Source organism: Carassius carassius, chromosome 40 (genome assembly GCF_963082965.1).
Source record: "Carassius carassius chromosome 40, fCarCar2.1, whole genome shotgun sequence".
NCBI lineage: Eukaryota > Metazoa > Chordata > Actinopteri > Cypriniformes > Cyprinidae > Carassius > Carassius carassius.
In genome coordinates this window covers 2488968-2503342 of record NC_081794.1, presented here as the reverse complement: position 1 = coordinate 2503342, position 14375 = coordinate 2488968, and the positions used below count along the sequence as shown (strand labels likewise).

Genomic DNA, 14375 nt, shown 5'->3' with positions numbered 1-14375 from the left:
AATTAAAAAAAAAAATTCTGTGCCCATGTTTTATTATTTAATACAATATTATCAAATACTATGTAAATCAAATGAATGCATAAACAATTTAATAAATCTGAAAAAATAAATCAATTCCTTTTCGGTTTAGCAAAGATAGTGATGCACAACAGTTTAACTGTTTAAAAGGGGGACCCATTATGCCCCTTTTTACAAGATGTAAATTTAGTCTCTAACGTGCCCAGAGTGTGCATGTGAAGTTTTAGCTCAAAATTGTTTGTTACAACTTTTAGTGTTTTTTTTTTTTTCTTTGTCCCTTTAAATGGAAATGAGCTGGTGTTCCCTACCTCCTTTTCAGAAGAGGGCAACAACAAACAATCACGTGCACTGAAACTGTCAGAAACTCACGTTGCTTTCATATGCTTTTTGTAACTACCACATTCCTGTTTACGATGCTTCTGGTAGCACGTGAAGGAGGCATCAGTGAAAACAGGTGGAGACAATGGTAGCTTTAGCAACATTAACCTCACAGAGAGGCAATTTGAAAACAAAATTACACGCTTTGTCTGGATCTGACGTTCGAGCATGAAGCGTTGGTATTAATCTCTTTTTCAGAATCAGACTTTGCGTAAATCCAGCATTGAAATGATCCTCGTTTGTGGGGTAGTCCGGTGTAAAATGATTGGCATGACTTGATGTTTTTCCAGAATATTTCCTTTGAAAATTAAACTTAACCACAGTGTCCTTAGCGGCTCAGACAGAGGGAGTCGATGGAGCTAAGATGTTCATTGGTGAATCCCAAAACGCAACTCTTGTAATGCCTCTTTGGAATCGCTTGTTCTGAAAGATCTGTTTATGATTTTTTGGGATTCTAAAAAAAAAAATTTGGGTGGATTTTCACCATTACAGGCTGGTTGTTTTCACACACTACAGTCACACAACGGTGTTAAAAAGTGTTTCCGTGACATTCAGCGTCATAAAATAAATTCAGTTTTATGACTGAATTCTATGAGTCAATCCAGGTTTTTATTGAGACAAACAGCGAGTAATGAAACAATGGGAGTTTTGTGTTTGATTTCAGGAACCAGGCCCGGCAAAGGTAGCGTTGACTGGCTCAGGCATCCCAGAAGCAGAGAAGACTCCAGACTCCAGTTCTATCATATGGCAGGAGGAGCTGCAAAGCAGAGAGGCGGATGTGTCCCAGACGTGGTCCACCAGCGAGATGCAGCCTCTCGGCTCACCGCTGCCCTCCACAGGTGTGGCAGACATTCGGCTGTTGATTTAACACATTCATTTTGATGTGGTTTTGATTTCTCAGCCCAAATCAATTTGCGATTTAATTAGTAAGCACATCATCTAAGTAATTAAATGAATTCAAATATGCATTAGTTTGGCTAAAACCCGTCGTGAAGTCACTCTTCTCCATTGCACTCTATAGGTGAGGTGTCGATGGTGAGCCGGAGCTCGGATCAGAGCTCAGTGAACGGTGACGAGGTGGACCGAAGCGGGCTCTCCTTCCACTCGGCTGCTTCCCAGCACTCTCATGACCCCCTGTCGCCCACGGGCAGCTCATCCAGCCGGCACAGTGCAGAGATGGGGGGCGTCCCACGCTGCCTGTCTCCAGCTCCTAGCGACCCCTTCCCATCAGGCAGCAGCCTGCTGTCCAACGGTTCCCACATCAGCGGCTCCATGAGTTCTCTAGACTCGGATGCCAGCGGTAGCACCGTCACCAGCACCGACAGCCACCCGGCTGAACCTTTCGGACGTGCGCACCGCGCTCTGTCCCGCCGTGCAGACGCCGAGACCCGCAAGCCAGAGAAACGGAGCCGCCTGCGCAGTCCGGAAAGACAAGAGTCAGTGTTCAGCCCAGAGAGAAGGTGAGCGCAGGCCGTTCCCTCACAAACATGCTCTCTGCGTCTCCTTTTAAGGCATGCTGATTACACTCGGCGTATAACAGGGAGAAAACCACATGTGCCTTATTAGGTCAAAGTGTTTAGCAACATGCTTTTGTCATGGAATAATGGAGGTCATTAGATTGGCGCCCTGCTGTAAACAGTCAGCAAACATCACTGCTTTCCCAGTTCGATCTTATTTTTGATACATTTTGTTATAATGTCCAAAGGAATTACATAACCCAGATTCAGTTTTTCTTTTTAATTTTTTAATTTTAAATCTATTGAATTCATATAATTTAATAATTTATTAAAATTAGTAATAATAGGGACCTTTGATATAACACATATAATAACACTTATAATTTTCCCACCCCAGAGTTTATAATAAATGCAATTAAATTATTATAAATGGCTTAAATTGTGCTGATAACTGTAATCTAAATAATTAGTTTTTAATTTATAATAAAAATAATTAGTATAAACTATCCAAGTTATAGTTATCAGTACAATCTCTTATTTAAAAACAGAAAGCCCTCACATCTGGGATTTTCAGGGTTATTTTAGTTAAACCTATAAAAAAAGTTACTTTTACACAATTTAGTTTTTTTTAACACAACTTGATGTACTAGAATAACTAAATCTGAATAAAAAATCAATACAAATGTTTGTAGACATAAACCAAAAGTGCAAAAACTAAACATGAAAATTAACTGAAATTAAAACATACAATATAAATATAAAAACTAATTCAAGATATTTATAATTCTATTATAGCATGTCACTGACACACTGGGGATTTGATCAGACACCATTATCTAACAGGCACGTTTTTTTCTTGTTAATAAATTGTAAAAAGAGACGTTTCTTTAATCCAATGAAAGAAAGAAGGTCTCTGAGTCCTGAGCCTGTGTTCAGCTGAAATGTATAAGTTGCATTTACTACTGAATTAACAGGATAAATGCTGCTGTTTTAAGCAGCTCCCATCAACCCTGTGAGGTCAAAGCCCTCGAGAGCGGCGTCTCAAACAACATCTCTGACGCACTTAAGACGGCTCGCTTTTCTTTTTCTGACAAGCATAGATGAGCAGCACTGAAGAATTCATAGAGAAAGAACGGAACGCTCTCTACTCTGGTTTAATTTGGGTTTATGGGAATTGAGCCACTTTGTACCCAGTAGCCAATGAGGCTGTGAGCAGTCATGTGACACACATACCTCACCGACTGGCTTTCTTGTTTCCTTTTAAGGAGGCTGACAATGCAGTGCAGAACCCAAATAAGGGCAAAATTTGAACGAATTTATTTAATATTTTCCGACATGGTTTTGTGAACTGAATTCCTGACTGTATGTCGGGAAAGGTCCGTGTGTGTAGGGTCATCAAAACCAGGACACAAAGTAAAAATATGCAATAAAACTACACAAAATCATAGACTTGAAATTTCTAATAGATACTGAGCAGCAGGCCTGTAATTAAAATGAGTTGTACATTTTACTGAATTTACTCTGTAAGACGTGATGTTTCAGTTCACTTTTTTTTTGGTTCATCCAGTTTACTGATGGTCTCCATACGAGCATTGAGAGAGCATGTGTGAAAACATTGCTTGAATCGAGAGGCATATGAAGCCTGAATCGCAGAATCTACGCTGCACTGCAATGTCTCTGTTAAGATCTCTTTCTGTTTCTGCACTCTTAGTGGGCGCTCGAATGTGATTGAGAAGCTGGAGGCGTTGGAGCTGGAGCACGCTGAGAGAATGGAGGTGGAGGAGAGATGCAGTGGAGTCCGACAGGGCCGCAGTGAAATAAGACGCTTCCAGCGGGAGGTAATGTATACTCACCCCAAACCCCCAGTGTTTATATCCACAGACACAGCCGGCTCTGTCATCATGCACTTCCTGGAGACCCCGTCTCCTCACACGAGCTCTCGATGTGAATGTGGACTCCCTAGAAACTTAGCGTTTAAAGTTTTATAATCATCTTAAAGGTATAGTTTGATCATGATCATTCAGTCACCATTTACTCTCTTATGTTGTTACAAACTCGGATGTGTTTCTTTCTTCTGTTGAACATTAAGATATTTTGAAGAATATTGGTAACCAAACAGTTGCTGGCAGCCATTGACTCCCATAGTATGGGAAACAGTATTCTTCAAATTATCATCTTGTGCTTCGGGGAAGAAAGACACTTATACATGTTTGGAATGACATGAGGGTGAGTAAATGATGACAGAATTTCCATTTTTATGTGAACTATCCTTTCAAAGCAAAACAGAAAAGATGACCTAATGATTTTTTTTTTTAGAAAACGTTCAGCTGGTTTTTGGCTCTTGCACGCATGACCTTTTGTTTCAATTAATTTCCAGTTTCCATTATGTGCACAGATTCCCCTGACAGTTTCTTTCCTTTCTCAGCCTTGTACCTTGGGCCGAATAAATTTCTTTGACAAAATTTATAGTCGCCACGTCTCCTTTACATCATGGTTTATAGAGCTGCGGCATCTTTTCAGGGTCTTGTTTTTTTTTTTTTTTTGCTTCCCTTAAAAAAATAAATTAATTAAATTTATATATTTAAATATATATTTATTTATTTTTTTGTCATTTAGGGTTTGGAGATCTGGCCCAAAAAAAAATCCCCCAGAAAATTACACAGATTCAAGGTTCCATATGTTTATTTCTGTACTAAAGCGTATAAGTACTATTACATGTTTGCACGTATTTTGGCTTAGTTTACCTACTTCTCTAAAAAAACAGTGCTGTTGCCAGTTATAGTACATTTAAATGTATGTTCCTATGTGTATGGAATATCTGTTTTTGTTTTGTCTATGTGACTCCGCCCACTGCCATTTTTAGTTTCCGTTTCCATGTTGCCAGTTGTCGTGAAATACTTCAGTCATGTAAGCAAGTAAACAAACTGGGTCAGAAATAGCAGATTCTACCCAACCTAAAAAAAAACCCTCTGCATCCATCTAAAAATCTCTGGCCAGAAGCATATTCCACAAATAAATCAACTTACAGAGTAAGGCTCGTTGTCTTTAAAGGGTTAGTTCACCTAAAAATCTAAATTATGTCATTAATGACTCACCCTCATGTTGTTCCAAACCCGTAAGACCTCCGTTCATCTTCATAACACAGTTTAAGATATTTTAGATTCCCTTTTGGGCGACCTTATCTACAGCTACGGAGAGAAGAAATGTGGAGTGAAGGAGCAAGTAAGAAAGAAAGACATGCTTCCCACCCCCAGGCCCGTCGGCTGCAAGAAATTCAACAACTTGTGAAAGAGAGGCGACGGCTAAGAAAGTTGTGGAGAAAGGTAACAGTAGAAGAAAGGGAAGGCATCAACTTCCTTCAGGAGGACCTAAAGCACAGGCTCTCAAAGATGCTCAGAGCAGAAAGCCTACGGATGCATCGGAAGAAGAAAGAAAAAGACAGAACCAATTTCTACAAACACCCTTTTAAGTTTGTGAAAGGCATATTCACAAAGGAGAAGAGTGGATCCCTGAAAACATCAAAAGATCAGGTTGAAGAGTATTTGAGAACCATCTATACTGATGAAAAAAAAGATGAACCGATCGTTGTCCCCACTGACATCCCTCCAATATCCCCCCCACAACATCAGTTTGATATCAGCCCTCCTAAGCTGAGCGAGGTGATGCAGGCAGTGAAAAAGGCAAGATCAGCATCTGCACCAGGCCCTAACGGCGTACCTTATAGTGTCTATAAGAACGCTCCACATGTTTTGAAAATTCTGTGGAAAAACATGAAAGTGGCATAGGACAAGCAAATCATCCCGAAAGCCTGGCGTAGAGCGGGAGGGGTGTTCATCCCAAAGGAAAAGAACTCAACCACCATTGAACAGTTTCGCCAAATAAACCTGCTGAACATTGAAGGCAAGATCTTTTTCAGTGTGTTGCCACAACGACTGACACAGTATTTAAAATAAAACCATTTCATTTACACATCAATCCCAAAGGTTGGTATTGCAGGTTTCTCGGGATTCCTTGAACATAATAGCATCATTTGGCATCAAATCCAGACTGCAAAGAAAGAAGGAAAAGATCTACATGTCTTGTCCCTCGATCTGGCCAATGCTTTTGATTTCTTCCAAGTGCCGACTGCAATCACAAATCTAGTGAAACACTACTTCCAGGATATACAGTTTTGCCTTACAACATCAGGCTTCACCACAAGTTGGCAACCGCTGGAGGTAGGCATCATGGCGGGGTGCACCATCTCCCCATTAGCCTTCACGTTGGCAATGGAGATCATTATTAGAGCCTCAAAATGGGTTGTGGGAGGAGAACTGTCCCCTGCACCAAGAGACTGCTCAAAATATAACATGGGCGAGGAAGAAGTTAAAGCCCAGTAAGTGCAGAAGCATCTCCATCGTGAAAGGACAAGTCACAGACCAAAGATTTCATGTCGGCGGAACACCTGTACCAACAGTCTTAAAAATGGCTGCAAAGAGCTTGGGGAGATGGTATGATACGAAACTCAGAGACACCGAGCAGTTTGGACATCTAAAAAAAAAAAAATGGTATCAACATGTATATGGAGCGCATTAACACGACATTGTTACCAGGAAAACTTAAGGTGTGGTGCTCTCAGTTTGGCATAATCCCAAGACTCTTGTGGCCATTCACTGTGTATGAGATCCCCATCACCAAAGTTGAAAAGTTGGAACGGCTGATAAGCACACAGTTGAAGCAGTGGCTGGGAATTCCACGTTGTTTAAGTTCCGTCGGACTTTATGGACATGGCAAGCTGGAATTACCAATCACAAGGCTCGTGGAAGAGTTCATATGCACCAAGGCAAGGCTCGTCATAACCCTGACTGAATCCGAGGATGCAGTCATTCGAGCAGCGGCCCCCCGAGTGGTAGCGGGAAGGAAGTGGACTCCATCAGAAGCTGTTCAGAGTGCAAAGTCTGTGCTTCACTTCAGAGATGTGGTTGGACAAGTACAGCATGGGAGGGCAGATCCCGCCTGTCCCTGTGTCAAGTACCTGCATCTCTAGGGGCACATTCTATCAGGGTGCACTACAAGTCTCACCCAAGGGCGCTATACTTGGCGGCATAACCAAGTACTTAGAGAACTGGCATCAATACTAGAACAGAGACGAACCACCACAAACAACCTCCCACAAACATTGGCAGGACAGGTCAACTTTACAAATTTTGTACCAGCTGGCCAACATCCAGAGCATCCTATAAACAACAAAAGTTGCAAGCTTCCTGCAATCAGCGCGGGACTGGAAATTGGAAGTGGACCTTGATAAGAAGCTTGTGTTTCCCCCAGAAATAGTGGCTACAACACTCCGGCCAGACATGGTCCTGTGGTCTCTAACATCAAAGCTGGTATATGTTGTCGAATTAACAGTACCATGGGAAGAGGGGGTCGAAGAGGCTTATGAGAGGAAAAAGAACAAATATTCTGACCTGACAGCTAAAGCATCCCAGAACGGCTGGAAGACCAGCATCTTTCCAGTAGAGGTGGGATGCAGGGGATTTGTTGCAACATCTACCACCAGTTTGCTGAAAAAAATAGGGGCGACGGGTTGCTCTCTCCAACAGGCCATCAAGTCCATATCAAGTGCTGCTGAAAAAAGCAGTAACTGGCTCTGGATCAATCACAAGGATCCCATCTGGGCAGAAAGGTAGAGACAGATGGTATGCGATCAGGCTTAGGCCCGACTCAGGGAGAAGGACGCCCCTGCCATGCAGAGCCCATCAGGGATATAGAGGGTATAGCATGGAGGGGGGTGTACCTGGGACGCTGGGTACACTGTTGAGCCTTCTGGAGATGTTGTGGGCTTAAATCAATGAAACGTCGATGAAGCAGGGTTCCCACCTGATGACCCCAATGATTGCTTCAAAGTCACTTTGGATAAAAGCGTCTGCAAAATGATTAAATGTAAATGTGAACTGAGCTTGTTTTTTCTACTGCGTATCCTCAATCTGGCAACCCACATGTTTTGAACACCGCCAGTATTTAGAATTTGGACTGCAGTACCCATTTCCACCACTAGCTGTCAATATTACATACTACACCTTTAAATAATTGCCTTGAAGGGATAGTTCATCCAAAAATTTTAATTACTTAATTACTTACCCTCATGTGGTTCCAAACCCGTAAGACCTCATCTTCGGAAGACACAATTGAAGATATTTTTGATGCATCCCGTGAGCTCTCTGACCTACCCACAAACAGCAAGTGTCTTAACACAATCAAGTTCCAGAAACGTAGCAAGGACATCGGTACAATAATCCATGTGACATCAGAGGTTCAACCGTAATTTTACAAAGCTACGAGAATACTAACAAACAATAGAACAATAATGACTTTATTCAACAATTTGTCTCCTCCGCGTCACACTGGCGCCATTAAAATAAGTCTGCTGCACACATGCCTACTAGTCGTGTTAGTATAAGTTCACTTTCCTTTGTGTCTGTTTCCACTTACACTGGTTCAGTGCAAGGATTGGTGGTTTCTCAACAATGTGAGCAATAGAGATTTTGATCAAGCCTCTTGTTTTTATGACATTCTTTACTGATAGTATCGTCCATTCGCTGCGTAGGGTTTTACGAGTGTGTGATCATTGAAGGAGCACACACAGCATTTGTTTCGCAAGCCAAAGTGCTCTGAATAATAACAAGGATTATTGTTGCAAGCAGACGCATCTGTCAGTGTAACCAAGGCTCAAGTTGAATCTAAAATGAAGCTGAGAGCTTCTCAAGCTGAAGATTGTTATTGTTTGTGCTGCTTTCAAGGTCCGTCCAGGGTTTTGATGTGTTACTGGTGTTTTCTGCCTCGGACTCGAAGGCAGTTTAACTGTTTATGAAGCCTCTCTGCTGTGGAGGTCAGTGATCCTCAGAGTGTCTGTCAAGTATTGATATTATTCTACAGCAGATGGACCTAATTATGCATCTCTGTCCAAACAAGCTGCTCAGACGTCAGGCAAAACATCTTCAGCGAATGGATAAACAAGTCCACAAACTCTTGAATGAAACTTTAACATTTGATTTAACCCTTTAATAAATACTATTATGACTAATGCAGTCTGTATGGATGCATTTATCACTCATTGTCCTTCATTAGAGACCGTCTGGTGTTGGTCAATGTTGGTTATTTATCGGAAATTGTATAATGCATGCATTACATTTTGTTTTCCTTTGCCGTCATTTAATGCTCATTTTAAGTTGACACTAATTTAATGAGAATCTTAAATGTGATATTTTGCAAATGTTTTGTTTTTAAATGCATTACTCCCTTTCAAAATATATTTAATTTTGATTAATTCATGCTTTTATTCAGCAAGGCAGCATTAAATCGATCAGAATTGACAGTAAAGATGTCTCAAAAGATTGCACGTTTTTTTCAAATTAAGATTTCTGTTTTAGTTCTTTTGAACTTTCCATTTATCAAAGAATCCTGAAAAATAAAACGTTTCATAGTTTCCACAAAATTATGAAGCAGCACAACTGATTTTCTACACTGATAATGGTGAAAATGTTTCTCGAGCAGCAAATCAGCATTTTAAAATGATTTCTGAAGATCATGTGACACTGAAGACTGGAGGAAAGATGCTGAAAATACAGCTTTGATCTCAGGAATAAATTACATTTTACAATCTATTCTCATAGAAAGCACTTGTTTTGAATTATAATATTTAACTTTTTTTTACAGCACATCTGATCAAATTATTGCAGCCTTGGTGAGCAGAAGAGACTTCGTTTAAAAAAAAATTCTAAAATCTTACTGACTCCAATCGTGTGAACACTAGTGTATAGCATTTCAATACTAGCCATTTAGTGGTTTTCAGACAACATGAAAAAAATGATTTATTGACTTTCAGACATCGACAGATTAGTGGTTTTCTTGTAGTTTGCTTGACTTCCATCAAGTAAGCAATAGTGATGCTACCTTCCCTGTATTCTGTGCACTAAAACATCATAAAGAGTAAATCGTCTTCTGTTTCTTTCACACATTCAGGAGCAGAAGATGGACCCGGCCCAGGGTTTAGACTTCCATCCCTCCACCCTGCCGCCTCTGAGACGAGCCAAATCACTGGACCGGAGGACCACCGAATCAGTCATGACCGTAAGACAGATCCATCTCTCAGCATCACTCAGCCTTTTCCATTATAATCAGCCATCATTGTGTGTGAGCTGAACCGCTGTCAGATCCTCCACAGTGGCTCTGTTGTTCTCTGAGGTTCAAAGGTTAAAGAGAGCAGCAGCAGGATTTGGCATGATTTGAAGGAAAAGATGGACTACTGTTTTGGAATATTTTAGACAGCATAATATAAAGAACCTCTCTATTTACACAGACTTTAGCATCAGATTGAGGAAAGAAATCACTCATTGCTGCTTTTTAATGCATTGTACGGACTACAGTGATGTCATCCGGTGTCCTTTTTTATTGGCATCTTTATTATTTTAAATAACATTATTGTGCCATACTTTATGTATTGCATAAAAGCTTTTGTCAGAAGTCATGTGGTGTGACCAACAAGCAGAAAGAATTCTGGTGACTCTCAGAGTCAGTAAATAACATAAAGCAAAGTTGAGGTTGTAAAAGTCATTTGGTAATAGTTATCGTTTAATAATTACAAGAAAAAATCAACACTGAAATAATAAATAAAAATATATATAGACGAAGTAATAATAAAAAAAGATTATAACAAAAAAAGATCTATATAATTGTAAAAACTATAATTAAAAATGTATAAACTATAACTAAAATGAAAAGGAAAATATAAAAAATTTCAAGATATTAATAAAAACTTTAATAGTATGTAGATTAATAAAACTTAACATGAAAATGGAAAATACAAAAATTTACAAAATACTCTAATAAAAAGTCCAATAGTATATCAATTTCAGTTTTTATTTTCAAATTAATATGAAAATAAAAAAGGGAAAAAAATTCTAATGGCAAATATAAAAATAAATTACTTCAAAATATTAATTAAAAGCAATAATACTATATCAGTAATACTAAAGTAACACTGATGAACAAGTGTTAAACTATCTATATATATATATATATATATATATATATATATATATATATATATATATATATATATATATATATATATATATATATATATATATATATATATATATATATATATATATATATATATATATATATATATATATATATATATATATATATATATATATATATATATATATAAAATTTGTCTTTGAGCCTTGAACCTTTCTGCTGGTATCTCCACTCAGACTAATCCTGGTCACCCTTTTGTTTCTCTGTGCTATTTGTGTACTTCATTGTTTTAAGTCCTTAGACGTCCTGTTCCTCGGGGTGTCACATGTTCCTCTCTCCTGCCCAGGTCAACTCCAGCTCGCCGTGTGTATGGGGAGCAGTCCTTATCTCTCTCTCTCTCTCCGTGTGTGTGTGTCCAGTACTCTTAACACACAAAAGCCTGTCGTGTTGCTCCTCAGCGAGCTGTGAAGTACAGATGCTCTGAACTGGCATGTGGAGTGTGTTTTTCCGGTCCGTGACTGGAAGAACAGCGGGTAAAAGAAGTATTGAACACGTCATCATGTTTCTCAGTGAATATATTTCTAAAGGTGCTGTTGACATTTATGACATTTTCACCAGATGTCAGTAACCAGTGCTTCCTGCAGGTATGAAAGAGACTTTCGGTGTTTGTCGGCTGGAAAATCTTCCTATTACTCACGGCAGGAAAATGGTCTGCAACATGTGACAAATAATAATAATAACAATATTTTAATGTATTGAAATTCATTTTAATTACATAGGCTACTATTGCAATTAATTACATACTGATATTATGCAATCACAGCGTTTAAATTTAAGAGCCTCAGTGAATGGGACTGATTTTACTATTAAAATCTATACATTGAATAATATCAAATGTCATGTCAACAGCACCTTTAGAAATATATTTACTGAGAGAAATGGTGACGTGTTCAAAACGTATTTTACCCGCTGTACGTGACTGTCAAGTCAAGTAGTCCAGAAAAACACCCTGGCTTGCATCTTTTTCTGTCACCCAAGAGTGTCAAAAGAGCAGAAAGGGCTTGTTGACGTGTGTGTAGAAATGAAGACTCGTGGATGTGAGTAAATGCTCAGCAGCGGCTGTTTTTCACTCGGCTCACCTGACATTCATCCGATCAGCTCATCATGCATGAAGATCTGTGTGATCACACACACCACACACACCTAGCTCCACTGCTTCTGTTTATATTTACAACCGTTTCTCTTTGGATTACAGCCAGACCTGCTGAACTTCAAGAAGGGTTGGATGGTGAAACTTGATGAACAGGGCCAGGTGAGCTTATGTTTCTGTGTAAACGATTAACAAAAATAATCTTTCACTGATTAGATCTGACAGTAGTGTACGGAAATTACATCCTGAATCTAAGTGCTGGGAAAAAGTGTTGAATATTCAGTGTTTTCACAGCATTGGTAAATAAATAAATAGACATATATAAAAGAATTGCAAATATTACTGAATATAGTGCTTTTTAATTTGATAGTTATTTCCTTAAAAAAAAAGATTATATTAAAATCTTTCAGTATTATTATTTTTTATTATTGTATGTAGGTGTTATTGCTGTTTTATTAATATTTCATTATATTAATAATAATAATACCAGTTATTATTAATATTTATAGTAATAACAATAAATGCAAATTATTTCATACTTGTTATAAAATATAATATAATGTTTATGGTGATGCAACAAAATTTTCTTTGCATTTAGCCAAAAACTAAAATTGTATTTAATTATAAAATGATATAATTTAGTTTAGTATGAAAAGTTTATTTAATAATAAATTAGACAAATGTATTTAAAAAAATCAATGCTCAAATGCAAAATTATAAGGCATGGTTTATGAAATTTGAATTATGCATTAATACATTTTGGAAATATAGACATTTAAATGGTGGCTGTTATAATTTTTTTAATGACAGATTTATTCAAATATAGATACTAATATAATTGAAAATAAAATATAATGTTGTGTTTTTCTATCTATCAAGCTTTGGGCTTGTTTAATATAAAAAGTTTGGTCAGCGATTTTGGTTTTTGTTGCATCACATTGCATTATTTATTATTACATAATTTCCTGAAAATTTCTATCTGTATATATAATAAGTGAAATTCTCTTATTGGCCTCTGTATTTGATGTTCAGTGTTTACAGAACAAGTTCTTGGTGTTAAATGCATCATCTCTACTCACTGATCGGCTTTCTGACTTCACGTTGATCAAAGTTGTTCAGCTCAAATGGCCCTGACTCAAAGCGTTGATGCTTTTAAAGGACAGAGGACACTTTGATTGCACTGCAGCAATAGGTCAAAGTTGAAAGGATAGAGTCTCTCCACTTTATCACCGTGGTCTTTAAAGAAGTATAAATGTCTTAAAAACAACCCGTCTGTACATCAGACACATGCAGGATCCTCCCAGACCAAGAGCTCGCTCTAATATGATCAATTTCATTTTTATCTGCATTATATTTGATCTGTTTGCTATTTTATTATTTGTGTTTTAGTGGAAGAAGTATTGGTTTGTGCTGACAGATCACAGTCTACGATACTACAAAGATTCTATTGCTGAAGAGGTAATTCACAATGTTTTTCCTCCAGATTTTCATTTGGCAATCAGCCTTATTTCTGTAATGATCACTGAATCATATTTTTTGTTTTATATCAACAGGCGTCTGATCTGGATGGAGAGATTGATCTCAGCACATGCTATAATGTTACAGAATATCAAGCTCAACGGAACTATGGCTTCCAGATCCATGTAAGTGTGTCTGAAACTTATTTTTATGTCATATTTTATGAAATGTTATTTTATGGACTTTTTATTCTATGGATTTTTTTTTTTATGGACTTTTATTTTATTTTATGGACCTTTTTATTAAAATTTAGTTTTATGGAGTTTTTATTTTATGGACTTTTTTTTTTGTTTGTTTTTTTTTTTACTTTTTTTTATTTATGCTGTACTTTATTAACTTTTTTTTTTTAATTTTGTTTCATGGACATTTTAATTTATGGGCCTTAATTTTAATTTAGTGACTTTGTTTTAAGGAGTTTATATTTCATGGACTTACTATTTTATAGAGACTTTAATTTAATATTTTGTTTTATTTGATGGATTTTTATTTAATATTTATTTATTTTATTTGTCATGTCATGTTATTAATGTTGGTTCTGATGCCTTGCAATGGATTATCCAAGCACTGCAGAGACAGATAGTTCTTGACTTGAATGTGTCTTTTTATTGTTTTCCAAGAGTTTGAGGGATTTATTAACCAGCAGACTATTCTCATCTGTTTGTGCTCAATTTTTTCTCTCATCAGACTCAAGAGGCGGTGCACACACTCTCCGCAATGACTGCAGGAATACGCCGCAACTGGATCCAAGCGGTTATGAAAAACGTCCGGCCGTCCACTGCACCAGATGTTGCTAGGTGTGTTACCACACATGATGCAGAAGCACAAAAATA

The 14375-nt window shown here is 37.8% G+C and overlaps 1 protein-coding gene across 5 annotated transcripts in view; it reads left to right on the top strand.

The window, feature by feature from the left end:
* The window catches only part of mprip (myosin phosphatase Rho interacting protein), a 52652-nt gene that overhangs the window by 19989 nt on the left and 18288 nt on the right, over positions 1 to 14375 (top strand). For all 5 annotated transcript variants that reach the window (XM_059531695.1, XM_059531693.1, XM_059531696.1 and 2 more), the window contains exons 6-13: positions 1061 to 1235; positions 1418 to 1856; positions 3565 to 3691; positions 9855 to 9962; positions 12133 to 12189; positions 13417 to 13485; positions 13581 to 13670; positions 14230 to 14339. In XM_059531695.1, the coding sequence (XP_059387678.1) occupies positions 1061 to 1235; positions 1418 to 1856; positions 3565 to 3691; positions 9855 to 9962; positions 12133 to 12189; positions 13417 to 13485; positions 13581 to 13670; positions 14230 to 14339 (1175 nt within the window). The remainder of the gene's footprint in view (positions 1 to 1060; positions 1236 to 1417; positions 1857 to 3564; positions 3692 to 9854; positions 9963 to 12132; positions 12190 to 13416; positions 13486 to 13580; positions 13671 to 14229; positions 14340 to 14375) is intronic.